This window comes from Schistocerca cancellata, chromosome 7 (assembly GCF_023864275.1).
Source record: "Schistocerca cancellata isolate TAMUIC-IGC-003103 chromosome 7, iqSchCanc2.1, whole genome shotgun sequence".
Taxonomy (NCBI): Eukaryota; Metazoa; Arthropoda; class Insecta; order Orthoptera; family Acrididae; genus Schistocerca; species Schistocerca cancellata.
The window spans coordinates 310,161,765-310,189,461 of NC_064632.1; the positions used below are offsets into that span (position 1 = coordinate 310,161,765).

A 27,697-nucleotide genomic window follows, 5' to 3' on the forward strand; every position below is an offset into this window, starting at 1 on the left:
AGACAATTGTGTTAATCCACATATAAATAGGATGTGGAGGCCGAACTACATTCAATGGCATGCTGTTCATCGTCTTCCCAGCCTCCCGAAATAATTGGCAGTTAAAATCCAAGATTAAGACGATGTTGATCGCCCATTTCCACAGCCGGACTTGATCCATCACGAATCTCTACCCGATGGAGGCGGGGAAGTCGATGAGCATCATGCCACTGACCATCGGTTGGTCTCTGCATCTTATTGGTAGCGCCTGGTCTCACCTCCTATAATGATGCGAATATCTGCCGACGCGTGACCATGGTGCTTCTAGCGGTTTCACAAGAAGTGGTTGCTGACTGTTTCCAAAAGCTTCGCAATCGATACTGGAAGTGTGTTGTAACTAATGGTGATTACTTTGCAAGCCAGTCAAGGTATTTTGTTTGAAACTCTTGTTTTCTTTGTTTTCGAAGACCATTTACCGAACTTTTCAAACGCATCTTGTAGTTTTCTTCTCAGTATTTTCAGTTCCTCTACATTTTCACTGATTAGCACTACTTCGTCTGGAAAGGCAAGTACATTCACTCTTATTCTTATGCTAATTCCCTGTTCTGCTTCGCTTGCTGCATCCAGTTTTCCCTGTATTATTATGTTGAAGAAGAGTGGTAATATTTCATCTCCTCTTCACGCTAATGTTTTTATGTCTAAAACCATGGAATATTCTTCTTCAGCTTTCAATATCCCTTTAGAGCCTTCCAGTGTAATTTTATGAAGATTTTTAATCTTCTTTGGTACTCCAAACTTCTCCATTTTCGTCCACAGCTTTTCTTTATTTATGCAATCATAGGCTTCCTTAAAATCAAAACTCGATATGTCATTCTTTTGTTTTATTCCCAGTATTTTGATATGGCTTTTTTAGTGCAAATAAGTGATCAGTGGAGAATCAATTCATCATAAATCCCGCTTGTTTCTTACCTGTTATCAGTTTCAAAAATGATTCCAATATTTTCTGGAGATTCTTACTGAACACTCTGCAGGCTGTGTTAATTAATGAGACGCCTCCATAATTTCTGCATTCTTGTTTATCGGCCTGCGTGTGGACTGGTACTATGATTTCTTCTTTCCACTCAGCTCGCACTCTATGTTCCTTCCAAATGTTGGTCACGAATTTGTATATTTGTCTCGTAAGTCTGCCTCTTTTCTTTTTCGGTAACTCAGTTGTTACTCCATCTCACTTTGGAGCTTTGCTGTTTTTTTCGATTAATGGCAGCAGTGTATCACAGATTTTAAGCATACGTATAGATAAGGCAGCTAGTTTTCTCTGAAACTGTCGACTAACTTATTGCAGAGAATGATAAGTAAATTCCCTTGATTGAGTAATCGTTCAATTGCACTGCTCCGTAATAGCAGATCTGGATTAGCGTCGCCGGCGGCAGTTTTCATTTCACTGTTTGGTTTCCTTGGCTTTCCTCAGCAGTACGGTGGAGGTTTCCAAGAGTTGAAAACTTGCAAGCTCACTTCACGAGATAAGAAACCTTTTAAGAAGAGTTGGCCATCATAAAGATGTTAAGCCGTGGGCAGAGTCTCAACTTCAGGTAGCCAGACCCGCATGCGCGTCTATTCTCGTCCTCCAGCTCACTCTCCAGGCGGGACATGGAAAGCGCTTTTTTCTGTCGAAATAAACCAGGAATTTTTCGCAGAACGCTTTTAGCAAGGTAAGAGATCTCGAGTCATCCGTGGCTTCCCGGAAGGCAAATGAATTTTCGTTATGACGCCTTGAAATAACGTTAGATATAAATTTCTGGAATCCAGCTTTCTGTATGGGTCATACCGATATTTTCTGGAGACCATGCGCTTTTTTCCCTGTGTCTACGGAACCCGTGCTTTTCCGCTGTGTTTACGTGCAGAGCATTTGATGGTTTCTTTTCACAACTGTGCCATAGAATGGGAGAGATATTTTGTCTTCCGCCACAACCGAGAGCACTACTGGCCCAGTATAGCAAAAAATCCACAAAATCTACAAGAGTAGGAGATTGTTTAACGCCTTCACTTGAGTGTCACTGGATGGCACTCGCATCTTTGCCCCCACTGGCCGGTGAATTTCTACTCTGACGAAAGAGGGCCCAGAGCGACCAGAAGGAGGAGGACTTCTGTCTGGACTTTTGCAGAGTACACACACGGTCAAGTGTTTGTAGAGTAAACTTGTTACTAGTACAGGAGAGGTAACTGATGATATGAGTCTTGTTGTCACTACAAGGAAATCTGTACTTGAGTATTAAATACGAGACGGCTGAATCTAAAACTCCAGTCGCTGCTGCTGCCATTCTATATACTCGCACTCTACGCGCTTGGTGCATCCACGGTAGCCGTTTACATTTGAAGTTAACTTGCTGATTTCAGGAGATGACTACCCGATCTTAAAACCATGGATATAGCTTGTTGCTTTCAATGCGCACTTTGGCAATCTTACGGTGTTCGCTCCTATCTTTCCGTGTGCTATCAATATTTGACAAACAACTTACGCAGTCACTGGACGCGTCCGCGAATTATTAACGTAACTGTGTTTGATCAATTCCTCGTCCCTTTGTCAATGGTTCTGTTTAATATATCAGTGGATATTTTTCAAGTTTAAAGGTAATCAATCTGATTGTTTTAGTGACGATTTGTTTCCATTCGCCGCACGGGATTGCCGCGCGGTCTGAGGCGCCTTGTCACAGTCCGTGCGGCTCTCCCCGTCGGAGGTTCGAGTCCTCCCACGGGCATGGGTATGTGTTGTCCATAATGTAAGTTAAAGATAGATCAACTAGTGCGTAAGCTTATGGGCCGATGACCTCAGCAGTTTGGTCCCATAAGACCTTACCACAGATTTCCAAATTTTTGTTTCCATTCATTCCTTGAAGATCCCTCCTCCCATTGATATGACTGATTGGTGTGGTACCCACTGGTTTCACGTTTAATTTGGCCACCCCTAATAATATCCATTTAAATAAGATGTTTCCGCTGCGTGACAGTATCCCTGTTGTAAATTAATTTGCATGATCATTTGCATTACTCTGTTGGTCAACAGAGTTTGGTGATATGCACCATAGGGGCATGCACCCAGCCATAACCGAAAACCACACGCTGTGTACAGATATGATAAGAATGTATTTACTATGTTTATGGGGCTGATCATATTGTATAGGTGAGAAGGTAAAATCCCGTTCCCAGTTGTGTTGTTCGGAAGCGAGCACACATTACCCCATTTCCTGTACTTACCGTTCCTAAAGCATCAGATTCATTCCTACCACAGGCGTATTTCGCCCTTGTCTGCACGATAACAAGCAAGTAGATTGGAAGCAACGCTAGATTAAGGACAGAAGAGGGTTGCACAACTCTTCTGAAATAATAATCAACTGCAGACTATTTTTAACAGGTATAGTTTGAAAAAGGTAAGACCACAATTACGCCAGTAATTGAATTCATACAAGATATACAAGATAAAGAGACACTAAAATCGGTGGCAAAGGTACCTTGAAGTAACATAAGAGATCACAGAACCGAGATACATTGCTCGGCTAGCCAAAAAAAAAATGTAAACATGGATTTTTAGAGGACACTTAACAAAGCGAGAAACATGAGTAGAACCTCTTCAACTTTTGTGTCGTGTCGCTAAAATAGTACATACAGTTGATAGCGAGGAAAAGAGAAACAGCCTAATGATCGAATACAACAGTAGAACATAGTACTTTACCTTAGTGGCTGCATGAAGGCGTCGTTGGTCTGGTGGCTTTTTCCATTATGAAAGCCCATCCTAATTTTAGATGGTCAGATTGTCGCAACTAGCGAGTAATTAGACTGAGGACTGATTTTCCGATTAACTGCTAACATTACAATGGCCACCAGGTGCCTGCAGCACTCAGTTACCTGTCTGCACGTGGCACCTAAACGATAGGAGCATGTAGTCTGGAGATGGACTGTACCAGCCACAGAACGCGTCTATACTGCAGAAGAAATCAGGTCCGAATGAGGTACAGCCGTTGCTGTGGATATTCTGCACAAAACGGCCGACTGCCTGAGTGTCTACTTTTCATGGTCAACTTAACAGTGCTCAATTCTATACTTGGGAGAGTCTAGGAACTAAAGTTAGGTAGGCTAGCACTGCCTTCCTCGAACGGTTAGGCTCGCTTATCTGACACCATTGTGTATCCACACGTGAAGAACCGTTCAAACTAAGCACATAAGGGTCCATGGAACGGAAAACGTCATCTTGGCGAAAATTACCAACTGTAGAATTACACTGAAGCGCCAAAGAAACTGGTATAGGCATGCGTATTCAAATACAATGTAAACAGGCAGAGTACGGCGCTGCGGCCGGCAACGCGTATATAAGACAAGTGTCTGGCGCTGTTGTTACATCGGTTACTCCTGCCATAATGGCAGGTTATCAACGTTGAACGTGGTGTTATAGTCGGCGCACGAACGATGGGATACAGCATCTAGGAGGTAGCGATGAAATGGGGATTTTCCCGTAGGACCGTGAATATCAGGAATGCGGTAAAACATCAAATCTACGACATCGCTGCGGCCGGAAAAAGATCCTGCAAGAACGGGACCGACGACGACCGAAGAGAATCGTTCAACGTATCAGAAGTGCAACCCATCCGCAAATTGCTGCAGATTTCAATGCTGGGTCAAGAAGTGTCAGTGTGCGAACCATTCAACAAAACACCATCGATATGCGCTTTGTGAGCCGAACATCCGCTCGTCTACTCTTGATGACTGCACGACACAGAACTGAACGCCTCACCTTGGCCCATCAACATAGACATTGGACTGTTGATGACTGGAAACGTGTTGCCTGGTCGGACGAGTCTCGTTTCAAATTGTATCAAGAGTATGGACATGTACAGTTATGTAGAGAACCTCATGAATCCATAGACCCTGCATGTCAGCAAGGGACTGTTCAAGCTGGGTGGAGGCTCTTTACTAGTATGGGGCGTGTGCAGTTGGAGTGATATGGGACTACTCGCACGTTTAGATACGACTCTGACAGGTGACACGTACGTAAGGATCCTGCCTGGTCACCTGCGTCCATTCATGTCCATTGTGCATTCCGACAGACTTGGGCAATTCCAGCAGGATAATGCGACACTCCGCACGTCCAGAATTGCTACAGAGTGGCTCCAGGAGCACTCTTCTGAGTTTAAACACTTCCTCTGGCCACCAAACTCCCCAGACATGAACATTATCCAGCATATCTGGGATGCCTTGCAATGTTCTATACCCCTTATGCTCTACGTATTTATGGACAGCCCTGCAGGAGTCACGGTGTCAGTTCCCTCCAGCACTACTTCAGACATTAGTCGAGTTAATTCCACGTCATGGTGCGGCTCTTCTGCGTGCTCTTGGGAGCCCTACACGACATTAGGCAGATGTACTTGTTTTTTTGGTTCTTTAGTGTATTAGTAACTACGACCAGCAAAATTTATGGACAACAGCCTTGTACTGTGATATCATCACTGTCTTTTTGATATTTATCGTCCGCACCTACAACAAACATAAAATCACAAATAGATTAAATAATAATAATTTTTGCGGAAATATCTTTGATAGCCTCAAAGGCTAGTTGGGGTGTAATCACCCTACTCCCCCACTGGAGAGAGTGGCATCATAATGAAGCGGTGAAATCGATAGCAAAGAATGCAAGACCTTTAAACACAGCTAAATGGTTCCTTCATACTCATATAAAGGCGGGCATAATATTGGAATAATCTGCGTCAGTTCTCGAAAAGGGGTTGGATGGGGGAAGTCGTCAGTATCGGTTTCTCGGCTTGCCCAGCGCACACGTCAGGCACTGGTGGGAGTGATAGCAAAGCACCGACAGCAGGGAGGAGAGAGAGGAGCAGCGCCCAGTGTGAGCAGCAGGACAGGCGGCAGGCGGCAGACTCACAGGTGTCGTGCGAGGCGAGGAGGTCGGCGACGCGGTCGTCGTGCAGCTGCAGCGCCGACACGCGTACAGAGAACCGGGCGCCGCTGCGCTGCTTCTGCTCGGCGATGGCGCGGAACAGCCACGAGATGGCGCAGGGGATGACGCCCAGCGAGGGCGCGTCCTCCGGGCTGCCCACCATCGTGCGCGACTTGCCTGCCGGGAAAACAACTTTCAATTAGCTCGTCTGCAGTACACAGACACACACACATACACACTCCCACATGGTCATGTTGTTGTTGTTGTTGTGGTCTTCAGTCCTGAGACTGGTTTGATGCAGCTCTCCATGCTAATCTATCCTGTGCAAGCTCCTTCATCTCCCAGTACCTACTGCAACCTACATCCTTCTGAATCTGCTTACTGTATTCCTCTTGGTCTCCCTCTCCGATTTTTACCCTCCACGCTGCCCTCCAATGCTAAATTTGTGATCCCTTGATGCCTCAGAACATGCCCTACCAACCGGTCCCTTCTTCTTGTCAAGTTGTGCCACAAACTTCTCCCCTATTCTATTCAATACCTCCTCATTAGTTACGTGATCTACCCATCTAATCTTCAGCATTTTTCTGTAGCACCACATTTCGAAAGCTTTTATTCTCTTCTTGTCCATACTATTTATCGTCCATGTTTCACTTCCATACTTGGCTACACTCCATGCAAATACTTTCAGAAACGACTTCCTGACACTTAAATCTATACTCGATGTTAACAAATTCCTCTTCTTCAGAAACGCTTTCCTTGCCATTGCCAGTCTACATTTTATATCGTCTCTACTTCGAGCATCATCAGTTATTTTGCTCCCCAAATAGCAAAACAAAATAGGGTCATATAACTTCATAATTGATTTTCGAAGCGAAGTTGATCACAAGACATAAACTCTTTGAAACCAACCACAAAAATTTAAAGAAAGCAGTCCAGATTGCAATAAATTATTTATGTTTAATGTCCGAAACAGTAGCAGGGGCGATCGAGGCGACCGCTCGCGCTAAGCGGGGACTCCAGTTTCGAGACCCGGTCCGGGACAAATTTTCAGTTATCGTTTTCGGATTTACACTCCTGGAAATTGAAATAAGAACACCGTGAATTCATTGTCCCAGGAAGGGGAAACTTTATTGACACATTCCTGGGGTCAGATACATCACATGATCACACTGACAGAACCACAGGCACATAGACACAGGCAACAGAGCATGCACAATGTCGGCACTAGTACAGTGTATATCCACCTTTCGCAGCAATGCAGGCTGCTATTCTCCCATGGAGACGATCGTAGAGATGCTGGATGTAGTCCTGTGGAACGGCTTGCCATGCCATTTCCACCTGGCGCCTCAGTTGGACCAGCGTTCGTGCTGGACGTGCAGACCGCGTGAGACGACGCTTCATCCAGTCCCAAACATGCTCAATGGGGGACAGATCCGGAGATCTTGCTGGCCAGGGTAGTTGACTTACACCTTCTAGAGCACGTTGGGTGGCAAGGGATACATGCGGACGTGCATTGTCCTGTTGGAACAGCAAGTTCCCTTGCCGATCTAGGAATGGTAGAACGATGGGTTCGATGATGGTTTGGATGTACCGTGCACTATTCAGTGTCCCCTCGACGATCACCAGTGGTGTACGGCCAGTGTAGGAGATCGCTCCCCACAGCATGATGCCGGGTGTTGGCCCTGTGTGCCTCGGTCGTATGCAGTCCTGATTGTGGCGCTCACCTGCACGGCGCCAAACACGCATACGACCATCATTGGCACCAAGGCAGAAGCGACTCTCATCGCTGAAGACGACACGTCTCCATTCGTCCCTCCATTCACGCCTGTCGCGACACCACTGGAGGCGGGCTGCACGATGTTGAGGCGTGAGCGGAAGACGGCCTAACGGTGTGCGGGACCGTAGCCCAGCTTCATGGAGACGGTTGCGAATGGTCCTCGCCGATACCCCAGGAGCAACAGTGTCCCTAATTTGCTGGGAAGTGGCGGTGCGGTCCCCTACGGCACTGCGTAGGATCCTACGGTCTTGGCGTGCATCCGTTCGTCGCTGCGGTCCGGTCCCAGGTCGACGGGCACGTGCACCTTCCGCCGACCACTGGCGACAACATCGATGTACTGTGGAGACCTCACGCCCCACGTGTTGAGCAATTCGGCGGTACGTCCACCCGGCCTCCCGCATGCCCACTATACGCCCTCGTTCAAAGTCCGTCAACTGCACATACGGTTCACGTCCACGCTGTCGCGGCATGCTACCAGTGTTAAAGACTGCGATGGAGCTCCGTATGCCACGGCAAACTGGCTGACACTGATGGCGGCGGTGCACAAAAAAAAATGGTTCAAATGGCTCTGAGCACTATGGGACTTAACATCTGTGGTCATCAGTCCCCTAGAACTTAGAACTACTTAAACCTAACTAACCTAAGGACATCACAAACATCCATGCCCGAGGCAGGATTCGAACCTGCGACCGTAGCAGCCGCGCGGTTCCGGACTGCGCGCCTAGAACCGCTAGACCACCGCGGCCGGCGGCGGTGCACAAATGCTGCGCAGCTAGCGCCATTAGACGGCCAACATCGTGGTTCCTGGTGTGTCCGCTGTGCCGTGCGTGTGATCATTGCTTGTACAGCCCTCTCGCAGTGTCCGGAGCAAGTATGGTGGGTCTGACACACCGGTGTCAATGTGTTCTTTTTTCCATTTCCAGGAGTGTATTTCAAAGCCCAAATGCGGCTAATGTCGTTGTTTTCTCTTAATTCATAATGGCATAGTAACATTCGTTAAACTTCGATAGTGGCGTAGTGCGTGTATGAATTTCTTTATTCCGCGACTGCGTTCATAGGAAGGAAAATGGAAAGCAGTACATACGTCTGTATCGTTGTGTTATACACTGTCTTAAATAAAATTATCACAAAAGCATTATCGTCTTTCGTTGTTATTCTAACAACTTATAATTTACGATACTGTCAGTTGTTTCTATACTCAGGTAATTGTGGATATGACCTCGCTTTGGAATACTGAAAAGTCTTGGCGGCCAATGCGAGGCTGCCGACTCTCCATTTAGACTCGTTTTAATAGTTTTCAGTGCTGAGAATAAATCAGGGTCCACCTATACACACGTCCTAATAAATCTGCGCAGCAATACGTCGCGAAATTTGTCACGGGCGCCGATCATCGTTAAGGCCGAACGGGTTCTGCCCACGACAGCGATTTGGACTTCGTGCAACGCCAGGGCAGCTCCTAGGGCTAAAATTACTGGTGTTGGCTGCGAGGCGCATTCCCAATGTGAATATAATCAAATTCGCTGCTGCAGTCTTCTTACGTAATCAACAGTTGCGCTTCCCGGGCCATTATCTGGCTTCACAGAACTTCACGTGCAGTGAGGTTTCCATTGCACTATGCCTCAACGATCTCTTTCACGATGGACTTACCTGCCTCCATCAAGACTATTTTATAGTTGTGCCGAAGGCATCTCAGTTAGCAGATGTAGGAGTACTTGCTATGGAATCCATGTTGGGCTTTTTTGTTATACTCAGTGAAATTACTGATGTATTTCCTAATAACAAAGCAACAATGTATTATGTTACATTCATTTATAACACTGTACAGTAGTATGTGTTGCAATATATATATATATATACGAGGTGCGACAATGAAGTAATGAGACTGATGTGAAAAAAATGTTGCTTATCGTTTCAGTAAAGTTCAATGTTGTCTGTTTCAAAGTAGTTCCCTTCTGATTGCACACACTTTTTCCAGCGCTTCTGCCATTGATGGTAACATTTCTGGAACTCATCTTCTGTAATATCCTCCACGAACCTCGTCACAGCTTTTTGGACATCTTGTGTTGTTTGAAAATGTTGTCCTTTGACCCCCGTTTTGACTCTTGCAAACAGAAAAAAGTCGCACGGAGCGATATCTGGTGAATAAGTTGGCTGTGGTAGTACCGAAATTTGTTCTGAGGTTAAGACTTGCTGTACTGACAGAGCAGTATGGGATGGCGCATTATTGTGATGCAGAATCCAATTGTCAGCAATGTTGGCACGGACACCAAGAACTGTTTTACGAAGTCTTTCTAAAATTTCTTTTTAGTAATATTGGTTAACTGTTTGTCCAGGAAGCACCCACTCTTTATGAACAATTCCCTTGGAATCAAAGAGATTGATGGTCGTCCACTGCGGTCTTCATCTTCAACATTCGTTCTGCCTTCACTAAACATTTTATGCCAAAGAAAAACTTGAGCTCTTGATATAACCTCCTCTCCAAAAGTCTTCTGAAGCTTACCGTATGTTGTCGTCGCGTTTTCACCCAATTTAACGCAAAAGAAATGACATACCGTTGCGCAATATTATGCGGTTCCATTTCCGCGTTGAGAGACACAAACACGTGTTAACTTATTACAGCACAACTCACGACTGAGCAGTTGCATATATGTGCCACTTGCACTAGTAGCAGGATATAGACCAATGTCAAAGATATTAAGCCTATGTAAGCCTGCAGGGTTGCGACATGTTGCAAAGAAAATCAGTCTCATTACTTTCTTGTCACACCTCGTATATATAAAAATATACTGCAGAATGTAGAGTAGGCCATACGTCTTACACGTTTTCCTAATGTGTGACAGTTTTGCTGAGGGCGGATTATTATGCTTAACAAATGATAAAAAAGAATCTCTTTTATCAAAAGACGCTCTCGTCAACTGCACCGCAACAACATCACCTTACTTTGTGAATTATTGTATCTCCCCATCAACCCTGAGAAAACGGAATCAATAAACATGCGAAACATGATGGCACTTTTCATTTATGATGCCTACTTTTGATTCGGCTGCCACAAGATCTTGATGGTAATTTTCGGTGACGTAAAGTCATTCTTTCTATAGGACGCTACAAGGCGAGACCCTCCAAATTCAATGCAGGCGTGGGGACTGGGGGTAGAGGAGTGGAATGAAATGAAAAATGTCGTTGATATCCCTTAGGAGATACTCAGGAGTGGTTGTTAGGTGAAGATGGCGGCCTGGAGAACTAATAAAATATTATGCCTAGTTAATTCAAGGCTTCGCCAAAAAACCTCAGAATAATACGATAAATATGTGTTTATAGCGCCTGAAACGCCAAGAGTGGGTTCGGTAAGTACGCGGATGAGGTCAGTGGTGCCGTAAGGGAGCTAGTAATACTCACCGAGTCCGGAATGCCCGAAGCAGAAGACGCAGCCATCGGAGCCGCTGATGACAGCGTGCAGCACGTCCGTCAGGGCGCAGGAGCACACCTCGCTCTGCAACACAGACCAGCGGTCAATCACAGGCGTTATACCGACAGATACCGTCCCACAAAATTTGGTACGCCAAGCTCTCTTGCAGACTTTAGGATTTACACATCGCATAAAATTTTGAGGAAGCAAGCTGGCGAAAGTCGCTAAGTAAATGTCTAAGCTACAAAAACTTCTGTTAAAATGACTAAACTATCATCCACGCCAGAAACTCGTTCACAGTAGTTATATATATCTTCAAACAAAGTTTTGGTACTTTTACTAAAAGAAAAAGATATGGAAAGTCGAAAACATTACCTATTTTTGAGGGATGTCCTATAAGTAATGCAACATTTTTTTGTGAAAGCAGGTCGGTATTATTCAGGATTCCAATACACCATATTATTTCCCAATCTTTTGGTTACAAAATCTTATTTTTAACATAGTCTTCATTCAATGCGACGTCCTTACGCCACCCTACTGGGAGACTTATATGCCCGCATTGTACCGCTCTACTGGTCGGAGTCGCAGCCAACGTCTTGCTGCATCACTAACTTCCCCATCATCCACGTACTGCTTCCTGTGGAGCGCCACCTTCATTGGACGGAACAAATGAAAGTAGAAAGGTGTGAGATCCGGGCTGCACACCTTTGGGCAACCCAACTGGTGGACGAGCTGTCAGCCCTACCAACAGAGACTCCACTTGAGCAGTGACATGTCTGGTTGTGATCCGTCGATCACCTCGAATGACAAAATCTGCACGTTCTAACATTGTAGGAGTCATAGCCGTGTGCGATCGGCCGGCATGCTGGAGATCGGACAGGTCTGCTTGATCTTGTTGCGATGATGACAGAAGCGTCGACCAACGACTCACCGAGCTTTTGTTCACTGTCAGGTCTGCGCAGACATTCTACAATCGCCTCTGAATATCTGTGATGCTCTGGCTTTCTGTCAACTGCCAGCTCGAAACGCACCTCCCTGGCAGAACCCATTTTGAGGGCTACGTATGGCGCTTCCATCTATCGGAACTTCCATGAAACTATAGGAGCTGAAGCGGGAATATTCCACAATGATCCACAATGAATTCCGAAGTTTTTCAACCGAGATTTGCCGAAAAAAAGTATTGCATTACATACTGAACGCCCCTTGTACATAAGTAATCGTAAGAAACGTCAGTATTTCTGCGAAGATTTTTTTTATCGACTTCCGGGACGTGTCCATGAAGCGACCTCAATAGTAGACGCTACGATAGTGTGTTTCGACAACTCAGAATATTCATTAGGCTGAAGCCATTCCCTGGTATAATGTCATTTAGGCTTAGACATGTCAGGTGACGCCATTCAGGCGATTTTCGTGTCGGTTCCCCGATACGAAGGTAAGGACAACACAACACCCAGTCCCTGAACGAAGAAAATCTCTGACCCGGCTGGGAATCGAACCCGTCTCGCTGAGCGCGCAATTACCGAGGAGAACTTTCTGCAGCGTTAAAAAGGTAGCGTGTTTAATTGTTTCCCTAGAACTACAGGAATGAGTTATTATTTTTTTAAAATAGAGAAACATTATTTCTCTATTATGTACCTGTTTTAGTTAAGTATGTACAAATTACTTTGAATAAGATTTACATGAATTTAAGGTAGGGAGCTAGAAACGTTCAAACTTTTACTGATAGACGCAACGTATTGTCCATATAGTTGCCGACGTCACGGAGGAACAAGCTTCCTCGACGCACTATTTGGAGTCATCTGGGGTTGTGGGTTCGGTACATAAGCATGATTCGTTACATGTTCCCACAAAAAAAGAACTACTGGTGTTAACTGGGACGTAGTAAATCGTGCATTCGCCTAACGCTAGCAACACGTCAAAGTACTCGTTGTACGTGTGTTCTATGTTTATTCCACGTTCTTATCCTGGCTGACAGAACCTCGTTTGTTTCTTCATTCCGACCGCCCTGTATGGTGTAGTGTAAGAACTCATTATACAATCTCGAGGAAACCTGTCGCTCCGTGACGTCAGCAACTTTATGTAAAGCATGTTGCGTCCACTCCTAAAACTTCGAACGCTTCTAAATCTGTAACTATAATGCACAGTGATCTGATGTAAACTGTTTTGAGCACAGTTGGCTTAGACATATAACATATACGATAGAAAAAGTTATGTTCTGTTTAAAAATTGCTGTCTTAGGAAAATAACTAAACAAATATGTTCATAATACTGCAGAAAATGTAATGTAAACATCTAAATACATTTTCCTTTCCAGACATTGTTCTGTAAGTTGCAGGGAAAAACACTATGTAAAGCACCCTGTGTATATTCCGCAAGCTACTGTACTGTGCGGAAGATACTTTGTAACAGTATTACTGATTTTCTGTCATATACCATTCTCATTTTGAGAGAGGGAAAAATTATTGTCTCTGTGCCTCTGCACATATCCTCCTTCTCCTCACCATCAGGATCTTGAACAGTTTGCAGTACCAAGCTGGGTCTGTTTGGAAGATAAGCCTTGCCATCTAGTCACGTTTACTACCACAGAAGATCTTTATGCATCAAGTAATAAGGCCATCAAAACCGCGGAATTCTGGAGCTTGTGGTCCATCTAAGAGAAAACCATATATGTCTTGCTGTATTATTGCTTTCAGTATCTTGTATTACTGTACTATTATTTTATCCGTAATGTCTCATTTTAATTAGTTCGTGTGTCTAAGTCCTGGACACGTAAAATGAATAAATACTATCTTTCTTTGTTCACTCTGGTCCAGTCCTCACCTCTTTTTTCAACACACTCCTCCACACTCTTCAGCCATCTATCTCTTGGTCTCCCTCTTGATTGTTTCCTTTGCATCTCTATTTCATGTTCTTGGGAATCGTCTTGTTTTCCATTCCATATCATCTTAGCCTTTATGTTTCTATCCTACTTCTGAGGAGCTTCATTTCACAAGCCTGTAATCTGCTTACCTTTCTTTTATTCAGTATCTGTGTTTCAAATGCATAGGATTGGGATGTAGTAACTTCTATACACTACTTCTTTGCTTTTTTGTGGGACGTATTTTTTCTGCCGGCAGGTGTCGATAAGCGGTTCTAGGCGCTTCAGTCTGGAACCGCGCGACTGCTACGGTCGCAGGTTCGAATCCTGCCTCGGGCATGGATGTGTGTGATGTCCTTAGGTTAGTTAGGTTTACGTAGTTCTAAGTTCTAGGGGACTGATGACCTCAGATGTTTAGTCCCATAGTGTTCAGAGCCATTTGAACCATTTGAACCTCTCTCAATTCATCCAACAGCGTTCTGCGAGGATAACGATGCTTTTCCTCGAAAGATTCCAGTTTTAATCCTCCCAGCATCTCCCTGCCCCTTCCGTATGGGACATACCGATCTACAGAGAGAGCATAAAGGCTTCTCCTGATTGCAAATATTTATTTCTATGGAACTAAGCTAGATACAGCTATGTGGTTTGTAGCTAAAGTTGTTGTTGTTGTTTTTGTGGTCTTCAGTCCTGGGACTGGTTTGATGCAGCTCTCCATGCTACTCTATCCTGCGCAAGCTTCTTCATCTCCCAGTACTTACTGCAACCTGCATCCTTCTAAATCTGCTTGGTGTATTCATCTCTTGGTCTTTACGATTTTTACCCTCCACGCTGACTTCCAATACTAAATTTGTGATCCCTTGATGCCTCAGAACATGTCCTATCAACCGATCCCTTCTTTTAGTCAAGTTGTGCCACAAATTTCTCTTCTCTCCAATCCTATTCAACACCTCCTCATTAGTTATGTGATCTACCCATCTAATCTTCAGCATTCTTCTGTAGCACCACATTTCGAAAGCTTCTATTCTCTTCTTCTCTAAACTATTTATCGTCCATGTTTCACTTCCATACATGGCTACACTCCATACAAATACTTTCAGAAACGACTTCCTGAGATTTAAATCTATACTCGATGTCAACAAATTTCTCTTCTTCAGAAACGCTTTCCTTGCCATTGCCAGTCTACATTTTATGCCCTCTCTACCTCGACCATCATCAGTTATTTTGCTCCTCAAATGGCAAAATTCCTTTACTACTTTAAGTGTCTCATTTCCTAATCTAATTCTCTCAGCATCACGCGACTTAATTCGACTACATTCCATTATCCTCGTTTTGCTTTTGTTGAGGTTCACCTTATATCCTCCTTTCAAGACACTGTGCGTTCAACTGCTCTTCCAAATCCTTTGCTGTCTCTGACAGAATTACAATGTCATCGGCGAACCTCAAAGTTTTTTTTTTCTTCTCCATCGATTTTAATAGCTACTATGAATTTTTCCTTTTGTTTCCTTTACCGCTTGCTGAATATACATATTGAATAATATCGGTGAGAGGCTACAACCCTGTCTCACTCCCTTCCCAACCATTGCTTCCCTTTCATGTCCCTCGGCTCTTATAACTGCCATCTGGTTTCTGTACAAATTGTAAATAGCCTTTCGCTCCTTGTATTTTACTCTTGCCACCTTTAGAATTTGAAAGAGAGTATTCCAGTCAACATTGTCAAAAGCTTTCTCTAAGTCTACAAATACTATAAACGTAGGTTTGCCTTTCCTTAATCTGAGATAAGTCGGAGGGTCGGTATTGCCTCACGTGTTCCAGTATTTCTACGGAATCCAAACTGATCTTCCCCTAGGTCGGCTTCTACCAGTTTTTCCATTCGTCTGTAAAGAATTCGCGTTAGTATTTTGCAGCTGTGACTTATCAAACTGATAGTTCGGTAATTTTCACATCTGTCAACACCTGCTTTCTATGGGATGTAATCGACCCAAATGCGATCTAGACTATTGTTGACTCGTGGGTTCTGTGACACAGAGCTACTTGTTCACCCACCTGGCTGTCATCGTCGCAGTAGATGCCGTCGAAGGCGAACATCTTGGGCGCCGAGACGCCGGGCCGCCGGTCGTCCGGTGGCTGCTGTCCCCCTGGAGTGACGCCGCCGGCGAGCGCGGCCGCGCCCGGGTTGTGCAGCGCCACCTGCTTCTTGCGCCGGTCCACCGCCAGGATGGACGCAGACGCGGACCCCTCCTGCCCGCTGGCCGCCTCGCCGCCTCCACCCACGCCGCCCCCAGGCTCCGCCGCGTCCACTGTCGCGCCGCGCACCCGCAGCAGCACCTTCACCTGCGGCACAACCATGTTCGCAGCCTACACGTACACTGCTACACAAAGGGGTTAAGCTTCGTGGGACTAACGAGAAGCTGCGTTACAGAATGCAGCATGTCATTCTCAATGGAGAGGAGTCTTATGAAGTAAGAGTGATTTCAGGTGTGCCGCAGGAGAGTGTCGTAGGACCGTTGCTATTCACAATATACATAAATGACCTTGTGGATAACATCGGAAGTTCACTGAGGCTTTTTGTGGATGATGCTGTAATATATCGAGAGGTTGTAACAATGCAAAATTGAACTGAAATGCAGGAGGATCTGCAACGAATTGACTTATGGTACAGGGCATGGCAATTGAATCTCAATGTAGACAAGTCTAATGTGCTGGGAATACATAGAAAGAAAGATCCCTTATCATTTAGCTACAGTATAGCACGTCAGCAACTGGAAGCACTTAATTCCGTAAATTATCTTGGCGTTGGCATTAGGAGTGATTTAAAATGGAATGACCATATAAAATTAATCGTCGGTAAAGCAGATGCCAGACTGAGATTCATTGGAAGAATCCTAAGGAAATGCAGTCCGAAAACAAAGGAAGTAGGTTGTTTGCCCACTGCTTGAATACTGCTCACTGGTGTGGGATCTGTACCAGGTAGGGTTATAGAAAAGATAGAGAAGATGGAACGGAGAGCAGTGAATTTAGTTACAGGATCATTTAGTAATTGCGAAAGCATTACGGAGATGATAGATAAACTCCGGTGGAAGACTCTGCAGGAGAGACGCTCAGTAGCTCGGTACGGGCTTTTGTTTAAGTTTCGAGAACATACCATCACCTTGGAGTCAAGCAGTATATTGCTCCCACCTATGTATATCTCGCGAAGAGACCATGAGGATAAAATTAGAGAGATTAGAGCCCACACAGAGGCATACCGACAATCTTTCTTTCCACGAACAATACGAGACTGGAATAGAAGGGAGAACCGATAGAGCTACTCAACGTACCCTCCGCTACACACCGTCAGGTGGCTTGCGGAGTATGGATGTAGATGTAGAATCTGTCAAGTTGTAACCTCAGTCTCTCAAAATATGTAAAAATACTAGGGCTGGATAAAAAGTAGTGGCAACACTGCCATAAAATGTGCATTCAGTGCCGTGCGTGATATCTGTAGCTGATAGCAGAAGGTCAGTTGAAGTAGTGCAGTGAGCGACAACGGTTATGTTTTACTTAGTTGCAGTGTGTACTGTCTGAAAGTGTAGGACACCAGTTAAAACGCCCTACGCGTCGTTCAAGATTGAAGTGGCTTGTGGTCGGAGCCCACAACAATGTTTTCAGGGACTGCGTGAGGCGTGTCGTAATGCAGCATTACCATAACGTGTGGTGGCGAGACGGCTGAAAGTGTTTTGGGATGGCAGGAATGTCATTCAAGAATCGGTCCCATTCAGGGCTGTCCCCTTCGTCCCCTCCCCCTCCCGCCTCCGGACAACATGACAACTGAGCTCCTTGCCTTCCTGTTGCATGTAGCTCGCCGATGGGCTGCGTTCCCTCAACCTTCAGGACAATGAACAATGGTACACAGCGAACCCCGTGAAGGAGCTCCTGCAAGTGTGGTAATGGGAGACTGCAACACCCACCGTGTTCACCCGATATGAGTCCGTGCGGTTACGAAATATTCGCAAAAATGAAGGAAGATCTTCTTGGCATGCAGTACAACGCAAGAGACACATCATCCATGCCACAGGGCGGCCCTGCTAGACATCGACAGAGATGGACGCGCAGGGGCAATCGCGATGCGGGGCGATTGTATTGAAACATATAATATTGTGAACGTCAGTCAATAAAGTCTGGTAACAGTGTTGGCTCTATCTTTTATCCAACACTTGTAACCTAAAGTCATTTTGCTTTTATGAACTTTAAGCCATGCTGTGTCCTCCAGAAGGTATGAGGACACACCCTACATGGAAGAGCATCGGGCTGCCTACCATTCAGGCGCAAAGTAGGTTACAAGCCAGGGAGGGTGCACACAAGGACTATGTTAAGGAGAGTACTCAATTTTTGAAGTCCAGATTTCATCGGTTTTTGAATTCTGAATTTTAAATATTGTTTTAATGGTATTTTTGAAAACCAGCTTTTCGTACTCAGACCTCAATTTTCACTTTCCATATATTTAGGTACATTAACAAGATATTGTTCAACAGTTTTGTTCATTCATTTTAAGAAAAATGTTATTACTCGTAATTTACATTCAGCACTTCTTTCAAGTTTCAGACTTAAATTTTCTTTAATTATTGGTTCATAAATGCGATAATGAAATAGCTAAACTACATTTTTTGGTAATATTAGTGCATAGATATATGCAAATACCATAAGACTAATTCTTGCAAAAATTTAATTCAGATTGCTTAATATTTAGGAAAAAATTTGGGATTGATCTTAGAAAAATAAACCTACAGGAAAATGGATTTTAACCTTTTTTTTTTTTTTTTAGAAAATGAGAGCATTAAAATTCACCAGTACCACACCATTACCTTCTTCTCTTGTACGGCCTCTTTTTCTTGTACTATAAAGGACACGGTATCATTTTTCTAGAATTTTTCCTTCTCCAGGTAGCATCTATCTGGTGGACTGATTGACCCGTCGTTTATCTCTAGAGAAGCAGACCTTCTTCTGTGATGACGCTACAGGCATTTCAGGGCTCCTGCTTTCTTCAGACCGCAAATATCCCATATTCACCTGAGAAGGAACTTCTACTAGACCCAGAAGTATCTTACGTTTCTTTTTTTTTTCTTTGAGACACTTAGACCAAATGACAATGCGCAAACTTTCATTACATTTTGTGTCTTGTCAGAGTATCTTGCCAGTAGTACGTTAGATCTAAGTCTCTGATAAGACAGGAGCTATGTTGACCACTTTGGCAGCCGTCAGTATGCCACAGCCCCTCGCGCAGTCCATATTAAAATATTTGTTAGGCGTACTTGTAATCCAAATACAGCAAAATCGTTTGGAATCTAAGAGTAAACACTCCGAAGACGTGAAGAAGCCATTAATTTCTTTTTGAAAAAATTGAAGTCTTAGGGTTGAGTCCCCCCGGAAGGTGGCCTCAACCGCTCAATGTTTATTGCACAATAATAATGCGTTAATAATTTGCGCGGAAGTGCGAGGTCAAGAACGTCGTAATATCACTGCGCAGTGTTTAACCCCGAGACGCGTCAGTTGGTACTTCGCCTTCGTAGCGCACACGTAGCGGTCAGTGATGTAGAACTTGCGCGTATTGCGACTGCAGTCGCTGCGTGCTGCAGAAAGAGGAGCAAGAGGACGGCGATGAGCGAAATAATGTCTTGGAATGTGTTCTATACACTGTCATACTAACATAAGTTTCAGACAAGTCAAACGACTATCGGAATTCTTTAATGATGAACGAGAGATCTTTTAACGAACTGCTGAACTTCATTACAACTTCTGCAGAGAGAAAAGATACTGATGATTTGCATCTGCACCTACTATGCATGAATATATGCATGAAACATACTTTAAAAGTGTCGAAATATGTAAGATCAAATAATAAAAAAACATGGTAGTTACTGAGTGCATTATGTCTCAAAATCAAACCCGTGCATATCAATTATGAGGAAGAGCGCCAATCCCGTAAAAAATCGGTACTTTTAGAACGCTGATATTTTCTGAATAATTTCTGGTAGAGGTTAGCAAGAGAGCCTTCCTGGGATTATTTTCTACAAATTTGCAAAATGGGGGCGCACACCGTGTTTCAAGAATTGTTCCTTCTTTGCTGCTGTTTTCGGTAACAAGAGGATGCGATGCGAGTGAGTCGCAGCGAAACAATCGATATGCACATGACCAACTTAGAGATATATCGCACGTAGAGGGGCACGATCAAGAACTCCATAATATTAAAAAAAAAAAAAAAACATGATTTCAAAATCATGAATTTTTTTGAACAGCACTAACTTATAATTAATACTATTGGACCAAAGGATCATTTACAATTTATTTTACATTTTTCTACTATTGTATACGAGCATAAACGATCAAGTACTGTTCCAAATGTTCGGCAGTAGGACTGTCTCTTCGATTACTCAAAACATTCTTATAACCAAAATAGGATCGTTATACATCAACTGAGGCAACTGGGCAGTATTTGGATTTGGGTGATGTGTTGGCACTTATTGTTTGTGGTAAAAGTTCACCCATCCCATTAATAAAACCATCAATTTGGCTCAAGGGTTCAAAGCCTGGGTTATTGTTTAAAATGTTTTCAAACTTTTCTTTAAGTTTTCTTAGGAATACCTCCAGCAACGAGGAGTTCACTAGAATAATTTCATTCATTAACTGAGTAGATTCATTCAAACCTTGAGTTTCAAGCTTTTTAATACTTGTAGGTATGATAACGGCGCTTATATGTGAAACATTCTCGGTTTTCTTGCCGCGTCAATTCGGCATACAATCTTAAGCTTTCGACGATAGCTTCCGTCGTCATCTTCAGGAGCAACTGACTGTCTTCACTGACGCTGTGGTGGCCTTGTAAAGCCCATGGACGGCTTCTGATTGGTCGGCTTGTGATTGGTGGGCGATGACGTACTGCTGTAGCAGACGGTGTCAATGTGTGCGCTGGTGGCGCCACCGCTTCCGTTGTAACATAAACCTTGGAAGGAATGTCCCTGCTGCTTCTTTGCATTGAGCGCTCGTTTCCATGCACCGCTCTGATAGTATCCGCTATCACGATTAAAGTTCTTCTCGCTCATTCTTATTTCAACAGCCTTCTTAATAACAGAATCCCAGTATGTGGAGGCATGGGATAAAATTTTTGTTTCATCGAACAGTATTTTATGTTTGTTCGTGCGGCTGTGCTCCGCAATTGCCGATTTCTCCAGTTCTCTATTTTTAATATGCCGTTGGTGTTCTGCACAGCGGTTGGAAACGGTACGAATGGTCTGACCTATATAATTGCTTCCACACTCACAGGGGATATTATACATTCCAGGGACCCTGAGGCCGAGACTGTCCTTAACAGGGGGCATTTTCTTAGGAGGACGAAAAATTGGTCTTATACCCCGTTTACCCAGGTCTCTTCCTATTTTGCTGGATACAGCGCCACAAAAAGGGAGAACCGCAATCGGTGTTTCACCCTGTGAGTGTGCAGCATTTTCACGTTTCCTATTCTTGGAGAACGCTGCCTTTATATCGCGTGCGTGATAGCCATTCTTTCGGAACACGTAATTCAGATGGTTTATTTCGATCTTCAAGTGGTCCTCGTCAGAAACAGTTTTTGCTCTATATACCAACGTGTTCAAAACGGCTCTCTTCTGAACAGGGTGATGGAAACTCTGTGCATTAAGGTATAAATCGGTATGCGTCTCGGCCACTCTGTGTACAAAAAGCTGAGGGTGAAACCGGTGCTGGAACACAGCCTACTCCTCTCGAATAGCACCAAGAAGCCATCGAGCTTAACGTCTCCATTCGACGGACGAATCACCTTCGACTGTGTCTCAAAATGGTTCAAATGGCTCTGAGCACTATGGGACTTAACTTCTGAGGTCATCACTCCCCTAGAACTTAGAACTACTTAAACCTAACTAATCTAAGGACATCACACACATCCATTCCCAAGGCAGGATTCGAACCTGCGACCGTAGCGGGCGCTCGGTTCCAGACTGTAGCGCCTAGAACCGCTCGACCACCCCGGCCGGCGACTGTGTCTCAACCCTCACTTCATGAGACACTCCAGTGACGTTTGCAATTTAATCCTGGACAATGACGTGGACTGGTGATCAGAAACTTTACACCACCATCTCTTGCCGGCCAAAAACAGGGTGGTGCATATGAAAGTGGCCTAGAGAATACAGTTCCAGAGAAAGGAAATACAATACTAACCTTACTATAATAGTTGTTTAAAGTGACTAACATTCATCTATTGGCACTTTTGGGCTCTGGTCAGGAAGTTGCTGAAGGCGAATCGAAGCTGGACTGCTGGAATTGCTGCAGTCTCATAAGAAATATTCTGCAGTTCCTGAAGACTTTGATGTTTGTTGCTATACACCTTAGACTTGAGGGCTCCTCATACAAAGTAATAGCACACTGACAGATCAGGTGACCAGACTCACCTCTGCTAACAACTCTGTCATGCGTGAAGATTGTGTAAATGTACTCCAAGATTCGGCCGGCTGTATGGGCAGTTGCTCCATCCTGTTGGAAGTAACTGTAGGTCTTTTCCTCCTTCGTTAATTCTGCCACAAATGGTTTCAAAATGTTGGAAATGTAACTCGCCGAAGTCAGGGTCTGATGGGATGCAGAGACTGCACACCAAACCCGAACCTTTTGATCATGCAATGATGTTTCGTGGAAGCTATGCGGATTCTCCGCTGCCCAGAATCTGTGATTCTGCTAGTTGACTTAATCATACAGGTGAATCTAGGCTTCCTCAGACATGAAGATCCATGCCCAAACCACTCATTGTTACAGCCACTCATAAACCTGGAGACACTAGGAGCATCCGCTGATTTTAATGCATGAGAAACAGAGACACGGTAGGGATACATGTGCAGGTCCAGATGGAGTATTCGTCCACATGATCGACGTAATACGCCGGCCTCTTGCGATAGGTGTCGGGTTGCTTTGGTAAGACTGACGAATTTCCTGGTGAAATGCAGCCAAATTTTCTGGTGTACTCAAAAAGAGATCCTGTCTCACGCCATTTTCGAATTAGACGTTGCATAGCTATCTTTTCTGTCACTTTCAGACCACTAAACTTCTCAGTAAACAACTGACCACAGCGTTTCCATGATTTTGTTGTTACTTAGCTTTCCACAACGATCACCTGCTGCTCCTCTGAGCGGACTATCGACCCCTTTACACTGCTCCACTCACACTGACACTGACAGCCCGCACTACGCTCTCAACCGGTGTGGATCACTTGGTGGGCGTTCACGTGGTGTGTGCGTCACAGGATGTGGTTATATGCATACGTTCACGTCCAATCGTATGCACTCTTGCAGGTCATTCTTATTTGCTGCATACAGTACTTACAGTGGGGATTTTATCCACCGCCAACATCCGAACCGGTTTATCTCAGTTGTGAGCGTTAGCGGCCATGGTTACTGAGGTGGGTTGATAAGCCATACATATCATAAAAATGGATTCATTTGTACTTATGTACGTAAGTGTGTGTGTATGTTGCACATTTCCTCCTAAACCACTGGACCGATTTCAATCAAACTTGGTACCCATATTGCTTACCGCCTGGAGACAATCGCTGTGGAGTTAATTACCATCTAAATATCAGAGAGGCGGGTATGGGCGTGAAAAAGTGATGTAACTTACTACATGCGGCTTCACAAAATTTATTCGTGCAATATTTGAGAATGAGAGCATTTGGTGACCTGCAACGAACTTTATACATAATTTCAAACCTTTACGAAACTTTTTCCTCGCTGACAACCCCACAAACTGATGAAAGGAAAGAAGTTTGTCGCTTACTACATTTTTGCCGTTCATGGTGTTAAACCACTGCATCAGGTGTGACGTTCCAATTTATTACTTCCTTCTACTAACTGCATTCGTGACACATTATTGCAGACAATATTCACCTACACAACTGAATTTTCCTGCACACTTATGTCATTGTACTCCACATAGCTTAGGAGACATAATGTCATAAACACTGAGGTGTGTGAAAAAATGTCACACAATGAATGACTTTTTACTTTATTACATCTTTACTGCTGTCTCTATTTGCAAAACATTTCGCATACAGTATCCACATATACCACTGAATGACCCTGAAAAATTATATCATTGTACAACATACAGTTTAGTAGATATGATGTCATAAACACAGAGCTGCGTGAAAACGAAACTGTAGGGTGAAATTCACTTCAGATACAGGAAAATGTGTGTAAAAACCTATGTGGAGTACGTTAAATATATGTGAAATGTGAGTATGTGGGCAAAGCTGTGTGTAAAAAGTTTGCCCGCAGCTCGTGGTCGTGCGGTAGCGTTCTCGCTTGCCGCCCCCAGGTTCCCGGGTTCGATTCCCGGCGGGGTCAGGGATTTTCTCTGCCTCCTGATGACTGGGTGTTGTGTGATGTCCTTAGGTTAGTTAGGTTTAAGTAGTTCTAAGTTCTAGGGGACTGACGACCATATAGATGTTAAGTCCCATAGTGCTCAGAGCCATTTGAACCATTTTGTAAAAAGCTTCTTCTAAACACCTAAATCCGTTTCGACTAAACTTGGTACACATATTACTTGCTATCTGGGAAGGAATAAGAACCAGTGAGACTATGTATTGGGGTGGAGAGGGAACATCAGGAGGAAGAGATGGAAAAAGAGAGGTAGAGGGGCAAGTGGACAGAGGAAAGAGAAGAGGACCAGATGCATAGAGAGAGGGGGGAGGAAATGGATTGAGAGAGGATTGTCGAGAAGATGGACAGAAAGTCTGGGAGGAGGAATTAGATAGAGAGATAACGAGGAGGAAATGGAATAAGAAGGGGAAGAGGAACAGAGGAGGAGGAGATGGGCAGAGGGAGGGTGATACGAGATAGACTGATAGAAGGAGGGAGAAGTTGGACACAGAGTGGAGACAGGATGAGGTAAGTGATGAGGAAATAGAGGGGGCAGCAGAAGATGCACTTAGACTGGGGGGGAGGAAGAGATGTACAGAGAAACAGGGAGGAGGAAATTGAAGGTGAAAGAGAAGAAGAGATGGACTGGGAAAGTCGAGTTGGACCGAGACAGAGAGATGGGGGAGTCTTGGGTGGGGAATAGCAGATGGACATAGAGAGGGAGGGCAGGAGGAGATGGACTGAGAGTGGGGGGGATGGAGATGGGCAGAGGGGGTGCAAGGAGGCGGACAGAGAGAGGGGGTGGCAGAGGAGGTAGCCAGAAGAAGGGAGCAGAAACAGATGGACAGAGAGGAGGGCAGAGGAGGATATAGAAAGAGAGGGAATGAAGAGATAGACTTATGGCTCTGAGCACTATGGGACTTAACTTCTGAGATCATCAGTCCCCTAGAACTTAGAACTACTTAAACCTAACTAACCTAAGGACATCACACACATCCATGCCCGAGGCAGGATTCGAACCTACGACCGTAACGGTCGCGTGGTTCCAGACTGTAGCGCCTAGAACCGCTCGGCCACTCCGGCCGGCAGATAGACTTATGGAACTCGAATAATTACTTACCCAGGCAACGTTGGGTACTCACCTAGTTGATGACAATAAATTACCAAGTTAAAGTATACTGTGTTCAATACAAAAGATTTCACTACAAATTTCAAGTAATAACTAGACTGAAGATTTGCAGTAATTAACTAATAATTCGCATACTATGTAATATTTGTATTTTGTGTAATCTTTGTGGTGCTAGTTAACTGTCATTTGTTGGAGTCGTTGTAATAAACTACGTTGGTTTTATCTGGGGATCTTTAAACCCGTTTGTTTTCTGTATTAAAGAAGGTGATGTGTTTGGATGCCCTAGATAGCTACGAAATACACTACTGGAAATTGAAATAAGAACACCGTGAATTCATTGTCCCAGGAAGGGGAAACTTTATTGACACATTCCTGGGGTCAGATACATCACATGATCACACTGACAGAACCACAGGCACATAGACACAGGCAACAGAGCATGCACAATGTCGGCACTAGTACAGTGTATATCCACCTTTCGCAGCAATGCAGGCTGCTATTCTCCCATGGAGACGATCGCAGAGATGCTGGATGTAGTCCTGTGGAACGGCTTGCCATGCCATTTCCACCTGGCGCCTCAGTTGGACCAGCGTTCGTGCTGGACGTGCAGACCGCGTGAGACGACGCTTCATCCAGTCCCAAACATGCTCAATGGGGGACAGATCCGGAGATCTTGCTGGCCAGGGTAGTTGACTTACACCTTCTAGAGCACGTTGGGTGGCACGGGATACATGCGGACGTGCATTGTCCTGTTGGAACAGCAAGTTCCCTTGCCGGTCTAGGAATGGTAGAACGATGGGTTCGATGACGGTTTGGATGTACCGTGCACTATTCAGTGTCCCCTCGACGATCACCAGTGGTGTACGGCCAGTGTAGGAGATCGCTCCCCACACCATGATGCCGGGTGTTGGCCCTGTGTGCCTCGGTCGTATGCAGTCCTGATTGTGGCGCTCACCTGCACGGCGCCAAACACGCATACGACCATCATTGGCACCAAGGCAGAAGCGACTCTCATCGCTGAAGACGACACGTCTCCATTCGTCCCTCCATTCACGCCTGTCGCGACACCACTGGAGGCGGGCTGCACGATGTTGGGGCGTGAGCGGAAGACGGCCTAACGGTGTGCGGGACCGTAGCCCAGCTTCATGGAGACGGTTGCGAATGGTCCTCGCCGATACCCCAGGAGCAACAGTGTCCCTAATTTGCTGGGAAGTGGCGGTGCGGTCCCCTACGGCACTGCGTAGGATCCTACGGTCTTGGCGTGCATCCGTGCGTCGCTGCGGTCCGGTCCCAGGTCGACGGGCACGTGCACCTTCCGCTGACCACTGGCGACAACATCGATGTACTGTGGAGACCTCACGCCCCACGTGTTGAGCAATTCGGCGGTACGTCCACCCGGCCTCCCGCATGCCCACTATACGCCCTCGCTCAAAGTCCGTCAACTGCACATACGGTTCACGTCCACGCTGTCGCGGCATGCTACCAGTGTTAAAGACTGCGATGGAGCTCCGTATGCCACGGCAAACTGGCTGACACTGACGGCGGCGGTGCACAAATGCTGCGCAGCTAGCGCCAGTCGACGGCCAACACCGCGGTTCCTGGTGTGTCCGCTGTGCCGTGCGTGTGATCATTGCTTGTACAGCCCTCTCGCAGTGTCCGGAGCAAGTATGGTGGGTCTGACACACCGGTGTCAATGTGTTCTTTTTTCCATTTCCAGGAGTGTAGATACTAATTTAGTATGTACTTATTCGTCGTGATAACAAAACTATATGATTAAACAAACCCTATAATAAAAAAAAGGAGGGACGGTGTTATAAGATACGGGCTGAATGATGTCTGCCTATATATCATACTGCCATATGCAGCTTCAGACATGTATCGCTAGAACCCATGGGTGCCTTGCTGCTTTCTTTGTGTCAGAGGTCGTTACTTCTGTTCCGAGAACTGACTTTCACTTGTCAGGCGTGGCACACGCAGCCTTAACTAGATGCGAAGAACCTGTTTATAAACTACGCCTCTAACCTGCGCAAAGCTGCTCATGTTACGACTTCAAGCAGCTAACAGAGGAGAAACGAGTAGAGCGCAGTTATCACAATAATTCAACTCTGTGAAGACACTTCGACAGCCTCCTGATTTAGGTACGGCTGAAAGTTTATCGAGTAGCCTGGAGTGCCGCATCCGAATCGGACTTAGCAACTGAGTCATCTGAAGAGCCCTCTT

General features: G+C 45.0%; 1 protein-coding gene across 1 annotated transcript in view; it reads right to left on the minus strand.

Annotated features, from left to right (window-relative positions):
• Positions 1-27,697, minus strand: part of LOC126092746 (kinesin-like protein KIF26A) — a 481,728-nt gene that overhangs the window by 95,370 nt on the left and 358,661 nt on the right. Inside the window, exons 5-7 of the mRNA XM_049908472.1 lie at positions 16,004-16,291; positions 11,094-11,187; positions 5,906-6,097 (exon numbers count right to left, since the gene is read on the minus strand). Of these exons, the coding sequence (XP_049764429.1) occupies positions 5,906-6,097; positions 11,094-11,187; positions 16,004-16,291 (574 nt within the window). The remainder of the gene's footprint in view (positions 1-5,905; positions 6,098-11,093; positions 11,188-16,003; positions 16,292-27,697) is intronic.